The following is a 7,950-nucleotide window of genomic DNA, read 5'->3' on the forward strand; positions in this document are numbered from 1 at the left end:
GAGACTTTGTTTGACCCCCATTTGGAAGATTAGGAATAGTGTTTGGAAAATACATTGATCAATATCTCAAGTTGTCACGCGTAGACATGAGATCGATACTCATCCCGTCATCTCACTCTTGGAGAAAGAACAACAGAGAAGATTATTTTTCAAATAGTTGCACTGTTTCTTTAAATTTCTACTTTAATACACTGCTCACTGGCTCTTTGACAGTGGTTTTTACGGGAGGTCAGTTCATTTCATCAAATTTGGCAACACGCAACCTTTACAAAGCATTTAAACAATAACAGGGAAATTGTAAGGAGGATATAAAAACTAATGAGTTTTTTTTCCTGTTTGATCAGATTTTTATAAGGAATTTGTTCCATCTTAGGAGCGGCTATATTCACAATATAACATACTGACATAGCGTTGACTGTGGTTTTTTCAGCATGTTTTTCTACTGGGAGTTTGGGCTTACAAAATCAGACTCTTTTGCCCCTTCTACTCCTCTTTCCTTGACCCATGTTGAGCATCTATGAGCACTTTTGTTTTCTGTGTTTGGGTCTTCTTTGTTCTCCTGCTGCTGTCTGCATGGTGCCAACGTTTTTTTACACCTTCTGGTTGCAGGCTTTGCTGCTCTCCGAACAAAACCCGATCTTTTTTTCTGTTTGTTTTCTTCTTACCCCTAGATCAAGTCCCTTGATTACAGGCTGCCCACAGTGGACATTCACACATACAGTATTTCATAGCGGAGTACTTTATTATTTGTAAATTAATTTGGCCACTAGTCTGAATCATTTTCTTACACTGCCTAGGCATTGTCCCTCACGTGTGCGGCTTCGACGCAAATGTCCCGAAGTGCAGTGTTTCACCACCGGCTGCTGTCCTGTCACTTCAGGAGGAAGAATCCAAGTTACACAACAATAATTTTCAATTACATTTGATTTAAGCTACTTTAACCAACTGTTGGAGACAAGAATGAAGTTATGTATGTTGGCTGCAACAGCGTATTTCTTTAATTACTATGGCGATGTTGGTAGGTAAGGGTGGAAGGGTTAACACAAGTAGACACCTGTGGATACATCACAGAGGGGAGGTTGGCCGGTAGCCAGCAACAGGGGTGCGGTTTCCTACTATCATGATTACCATACATGGCCCACATATACAAAATGATTATAATGTAGGTTACTGACACAGACAGACGCATGCAAAACAGTCTATGGATCAACAGGAAATAAATCAGCTCACATTTTGATAACTGTTCATTTAACTAAAACATTCTCTGCAGCTTCTCAAAAGTGAGGATTTGCTGCTTCTTCTTACTGTATATTATAGTAAATTGAATATCTTTGGGACTGTTGCCTGGACAAAACAACAAAACGAGGCATTGGCGAGTTCACCCTGCCTCTAATAATAATTTCTCGGTGAAGAATTGGGGGGGTGGGGGGTGATTGATCAATGAAACTAGTTAGCTACAGCCCCATAAAATAATCAAGTAGCTTTACTTTTGCTAGTTAACCATTAATCTTATTAGTGTGAAGATGTGAATAACAAAATCCAAGTTCCAGTTAATAGTGTGTGTGTGTGTGTGTGTGTGTGTGTGTGTGTGTGTGTGTGTGTGTGTGTGTGTGTGTGTGCGCGTGTGTGTGTGTGCCGTGTGTGTGTGCGTGTGCGTGCGTGTGTCCACACGCTTCGTGTCTGTGTCTTCAAATGCTGATGGTCTTTCTACAGCCAGCTCTCAGCCAGTGTGTTTGTGAGCGTGAGTGTGAGAGAGAGAGAGAGAGAGAGAGAAAGTATTCTGCCTATGAGTAAGTAAAAAATGAAAGAGAGATTAAAAGGGAAAAAAATTGCGGTTCAGTTGGCCTTCCTGTTCATCTTTGTGGAAAGTGTGAACCTGTTTTTGGTGGAATCAGTGGAAACAAGGCTTGTAGAAGGGAGTGGCAGTGATAAACTCCCTCTAGGTTGGAAAATATGCCCGGACCAGAGCCCACCTGAGCCAAAATAGAAAACACTGCACCCCTCTGTTGCTCATTTGTTTACCCGTCGGCCAGTTTCTCTTTGTTTCTCTCTTTTAGGCTCTTATAACTGGCCAGTCCACTTCCCCTATTTTTGTCTGTTGCTCTTTCTTTCCCATTTTTCGCCCTCTTTTTTTCCTCTCTTCCTTTGTTTGCAGAGTCTCTGCACCACCAGTATCTCATTACTCTAATCCTATTTATGAAGCAGACAAACACAAGCACACACACATTCTCTTTCTTTGCATGACTCTTTTTCTTTCTACGTCTCTTCTGTTTTTTTGTTCTTCGTCAACATTTTTCAGAAATACATACCAAATATAAAAATACAACAAAATGAAATGAGCTGCTGTAAGCAACTAATTCATGACGAAAGGTTTTGTCACCTTCATTTTGTCTATTATAGACGTGCCACCGTAGTGGTTTAAAGGTCTTTCTTGCTATCGCTTGAACTGTCAAAACCTCTAAACCGCCCGAGTGCCTTATGTAAACACTGCACTGTGATCAGGTCTGGGATCTGTAGTCCTATTGTTGTGTGTTGTTGTATTCATGGGATTTAACAGTTTCCTAGGAGAGATAGCAGAGAGATCATGGTTGATCTATTGTAAGCCACTCAGTGAGGAAATGAAATGTAAACACTTTCATTGTACGGTAAATATGATGGAGCAAATTTGTCATTCTAGCTTTGATTCATCTAAATAATGCATTGTTTTATATCTCAAAATGGCTCATAGCTTTAGCAATGATAAAATTCCTCCTGCTTCCTGTTCCAAGGCCTCTATTGTTAAGTAAAACTCTCCATTGAACTTCGGTCTCAGGTTAGATATTTCAAAAACTAAAGCGATTTTTGGGGGCCTGATTTTCTAAGCTGATCCACATTTTCTCAGATCCACATTTGTCGGCCACAAGCCTTGATGAAGGAATTAGCCTGCTTTGTAATCATTAGGTGCAAGCTTATGCACAATGGGTTTTTTGTCACCTTAAGCCAAGAGAAGTCTGTGGACTTCTACTCCAAGTCGGCTGAAGTCAGATAGACACTGTTTGTGTGGCTCTGACCCGCAATGATCGAGCACCAAAGCGCAGCAAAGTTTCTCACATCAAATACAAAGAAATAAAGAACGAAATCAGGCATTGCAAACTTGAGCTTAATCCAGCCAGTGGAGTTTTACCACAACAATACACTGCAAAAAAAATGTAATTGTTGCACTCGGGTAGGAAAAAGGAGGCAATAGATTAGATTCCTTGTAGCAGTATAAAGCAGTGTTACCAACTATTTTCATCATGAACCCATGTACCCCTTCATCGCCACCGCCCGTCTTCTTACACTCATGTTTGTTTGAATTCATTTTAAACTGGATATTATTGAACTAAAATGATATTAAAGTGGATGTAATAGTTGATGTAACAGCATTTTGCTCATACAATTGAACTATCAATGTTTTAGTCTAGTTAGTTGCATTAACTACTGTCATTATGAGAAGCTGGACTTTTTAACCATTCATCTGTCTAACTTCCAGTGTCTATTTTGATAATATATCCATTGCATTTGCTATTTTAACCATTTGCTAAATATTTCTATTTTCTATGTTTAGTTAGTCTAACTATATATTCATTATTATATTGTAACTGTTGACTAACTATTTAAACCATTATTTCATGTTTTTAGCTATTTATTGCAACCATGCATTCACTACGTTTAGCTTTAAGCTATCTGTGGTAGCCATTCATTCATTATTGACCTTTTAGCTTTCTGTTGTTGCCTTTAATCTATCACCTTTAGCTCTTAGCTATCTCTTTCAACCATCCATATGTCCCTTTTAGTTTGTTTTTGCTTCTCTGCTTACTTGCATGCTTACTAATTTTTATGCATCTATTTCCAAATTGTGGTGTTCAGGTGTTATAGGTGACTCAACGTTTTTTTTTTTTAAACAAAACAACTATTTTATCTCTTTACTTTAGCTGCTCCATAATCTTTTCAAAGTACCTCTTGCAAAAGTGGATTCTTATAAAGCAGGGATCTTCAACAGGAGGTCCGGGACCCCTAGGGGGCCCTCAGAGTCGATGCAGGGGGGCCTCCAAACTGATATACATTTTTCAAAGTTTTTTTCAAAAGATTTTCAAAAAGTCTTAATATAAATTATTAATAACATATTATTAGAAAATATGAATCCCCACTGCTTTTTGGCCTGTAGTCAAGGTAGTTACAGATTTACAGATGTGTGTCACATGTATGTATTAACATTAAAACATAATTTATAAAATCATGCCAGCAATTATTAAGCAATTATTGTAGGCTCCGTTAAATATGCAACTTCATTTTATACAACATATGTAGTGCTGCTACATGTCTTTTTCAGTTAAGGGGTCCCTGGCTTAAAAACGTCGAAGACCCCTGATATAAAGAATCCTTGAATACCTGGACCCTAAAGTATAATGTAAATGTTGTTTTTGTTTTACTTTTTCAGCCAAACATTGGGCGTCTAGGCATCCCTCATGGGCCTTCTGCAGAAAAGGTGGCCGTGGTTGCCGTAGACGACTGTGACATCTCCATGGCGATTCGGTTCGGAAAGCTGATCGGCAACTATTCCTGCGCCGCCCAAGGCACCCAGACAGGACAGAAGAAGTAAGCTGCAGTCTTTCTTTCTCTCTTTGGGTCTTTACACGCCTTATCTCCAATCCATCCCACACACACACACACACACACCGCACACTAGCCAGTCAGACTAATAGGTGAATATGTTGTACCTTTGAGGCTAAATCACATTGCCTTCATTACAGCAGATTACACAACTCTCATTCTGCCACCCTCTCCTCCTTCTGTCTCCTAATCTGAGTGTTCATCCTTGTGGCCTTTCGTCTGTAAGACACATTCTTAGATTCCCAAAAGATCACCGCAACACAGGATTAACCAGACTTACTGTGTGTACCACACACTAATAAATTTATTTTTTTTTATAGCGTGAGACTTTGTTTAATGAGTCGTATGGAGAGCTTGCATGCTGAAACACATACAGTTTGCAAAGGGTGGGGACAAAGAGAGAGAGGGAGGTTCAAAGAGGAATTAATGAGGTTACATTCCTTCAGGAACTTGTTGCACAGGTCACAGCAGCTGAGAGGCGTTTAGATACTTTAACTGTCTAGAGCTGGAATATACAAATATTCATTATGATGGTGTGTAATGTGGTGACAACAAGCAAACGCCTGCAGTTTTGTTTTGGAGAATTGGCGTGATTTAGAGTGTGATGGAGGCACAGAGCATGTGGCTTTCACTATATTTTAAACCTTCTGTAAACAACACTAGCAACACTACAATGTGGTTGGTACAATTTGACTATAATTACTGCCAAATGTACAGTATTGGAAGGCATTGAACACCACAATGTGTAATTGTAGGTTTCAGGAGTACTTCAGTATATGAACTAAAACACATCGTCCTCTACAACCTTTAAGAGGCAGAGTAAACCTGAGAAATGCCACTGAAACCGAAACAATCACTTAGCTTTCAGGACCAGAACACCTATTTTAGCTAATAGTGAACATTTTTAAAAATATATTAACTAGAAGGGCACTCAGAGAGGGCAGACTTCTGCCTAGGCTTGCCCTATCGCACAACATTGATGCACTGGGAATCTTCCTAGTGGAGAACTCCTTTTTCTTAGTGTTCTGACATAACTTAAATGCAGCACAAACACCCTATCTTGTAATGTTAAAGAAAGAAATCCAAAATTCTAACCCAGCGTTTTTCCTTGGCACATGAAAGTAGCAGTATTTTCCATAATCCTGCTGGTTGACAGACAAACAAAACGCCACGGACGAACCAAACCAAAAACATAACCTTCTTTGCTGACGTAACTATCTCTTACACTGTACTTTTACACTGTTTTCAAGGCTCTGCTATTTTTATTACAGCTGTGTACAGGCTTCATACTGTATGTCTCTGCCCAAATGTCCTATATGCATATATCACACTTGGAAATCAAGTAAAGCTTTGATTCACTTTCATTCCCACAATTTCTCATGTGAATTCTTCTGATAGATTTTCATGTCACCAAACTAGATATTTTATCATTTCCATTCTATTATGTCTTTACTGTTTTTTTTGCTAATAGATGCAAAAGATCTTAACTTTATAACTTGATGTATATAGAATTGATAGAACTACTACTAAGTTAAGACATCTCTAAGGAACTGTTGCAGTTCATGGCTCTAACACAACAACAGATTCCTATTTGCTTTATTTCTTTCTTTAAATACTCTTTGAATATGCGTAACATGCTCCTGGCCATGCAACAGGGTTTGTGCTGTACACTTTGCACACTACATTAAAAGCTTTACCGTTACATTAAGTCTCTTTCTCTTTTGTTGTTGAGTGTTTTATAAGGCTCTGGATGTAAGCAGCTTCCTACATGACCTAGTATGTGGAACCTGACTCGGTCATGGGAGTGGTAACAGTTAGCCCTGTGACAGCTTAAACCTTGGAAAGCGTATTTCAGAAATGTCAGTCATGCTATGGGCTGATTCCTTACCTCAATCACCCTTTTTTGGTGTAAACTCAGGGCATTGACGGGGTATCAATGATTTGTTTGTTACGGATTTACAAGCAAAAATGGATAGAAATGAGCAGTCCTGACCATCATATTCCTCTTTTATGATATTAGTAATAATTTTAATGTGTGTTTATTCATTGTAGAGGCAAAATCAGTGTGTTGCATCCACACTTGACTCTATTTTTGTGGTTGTTTTGTAAATGTAAATGTAAATGTGCTGTATTTATATAGCGCTTTTCTAGTCTTAACGACTACTCAAAGCGCTTTGAGTAGTTGTGAAAGTATCAACTATTGACACATAAGTGCATGAGTGTATTCTTTCACATTTTGGATTTTGCTCTGATCCATTTTCTGTCTCTGTTGTCTGCAGGTCGTTGGACTTGACGGGGCCACTGTTGCTAGGCGGAGTTCCCAACCTACCTGAGGACTTCCCGGTCAGGAACAGAGACTTTGTGGGCTGCATGAGAAACCTCAGCATCGACAGCAAACCCATCGACATGGCCAGCTACATCGCTAACAACGGCACCGCAGCAGGTTAGACATGCTGCATGTTGAACTAAAGACCATGATCATTCAGTAGAGTTACACTGCAGCAGTTAGAGACATTGATCTTGTCAAGTGCACTGGTCATAAGACATAAGATAAGTCTGATTTTATGAAAGAGGGAAAGTCTGATGCCATTTTTTTTATGTGTACCATGAGCAGTTTTGCAGCCAATAAACATATACATACATTGTACGTACAGATATTGATTATTTCTTTATGTGTTTGGTGTCAAAGGTTGTCCAGCAAAGAAAAACTTTTGCACAAATGACGTGTGTCAGAATGGAGGAGTGTGTGTCAGCAAGTGGGGCACCTACAGCTGCGACTGCCCAACCGGCTACGGAGGCAAGAATTGTGAACAAGGTAAGAAGAAGAAGAAGAAGAATCTCTCAGTATAGTGTCTGTACATGTGTGTTTCTGCATCCACATATGCATTCATATACAGGTGGCTCTCTGGCCAAATGTGCCTGTATCCACATGCTCCTCTGTGAGCTTCTCCGCATACACATGCATGTGTTTACCTACAGTACGTGCACTGCGTGTGTGTGTGTGTGTGTGTGTATGTGTGTGTGTGTGTGTGTGTGTGTGTGTGTCTCGAGGACTTCCAGGAAGTAGTGTGTGCTTGAAAGATCAAATGGGATAAGGAGGACCTCCCCTGACTCACTGTGAGTCATACAGCAGCCACAATGGAGATTCACAGAGAAACTTCTACAGCTCGCTACTGTACAAACATTAAAAATAGCCTCAGGTTTGGCGTTAATGAACAAGATTAAACTCTGACTCACTTATCCAACCCGGATAAAACAAGATAGACAAAACAAAACACACAGACCCAGTTGCTGTACTTTCAAATGGATGGATGGATG

The 7,950-nt window shown here is 39.6% G+C and overlaps 1 protein-coding gene across 4 annotated transcripts in view; it reads left to right on the top strand.

Moving 5' to 3' along the window:
* Positions 1–7,950, top strand: part of celsr1a (cadherin EGF LAG seven-pass G-type receptor 1a) — a 94,661-nt gene that overhangs the window by 59,847 nt on the left and 26,864 nt on the right. For all 4 annotated transcript variants that reach the window (XM_032504919.1, XM_032504917.1, XM_032504920.1 and 1 more), the window contains 3 exons: positions 4,460–4,617; positions 6,912–7,075; positions 7,322–7,447. In XM_032504919.1, coding sequence (XP_032360810.1) covers positions 4,460–4,617; positions 6,912–7,075; positions 7,322–7,447 — 448 coding nt within the window. The remainder of the gene's footprint in view (positions 1–4,459; positions 4,618–6,911; positions 7,076–7,321; positions 7,448–7,950) is intronic.

Source organism: Etheostoma spectabile, chromosome 23, assembly GCF_008692095.1.
Source record: "Etheostoma spectabile isolate EspeVRDwgs_2016 chromosome 23, UIUC_Espe_1.0, whole genome shotgun sequence".
In the NCBI taxonomy this organism is placed as follows: Eukaryota; Metazoa; Chordata; class Actinopteri; order Perciformes; family Percidae; genus Etheostoma; species Etheostoma spectabile.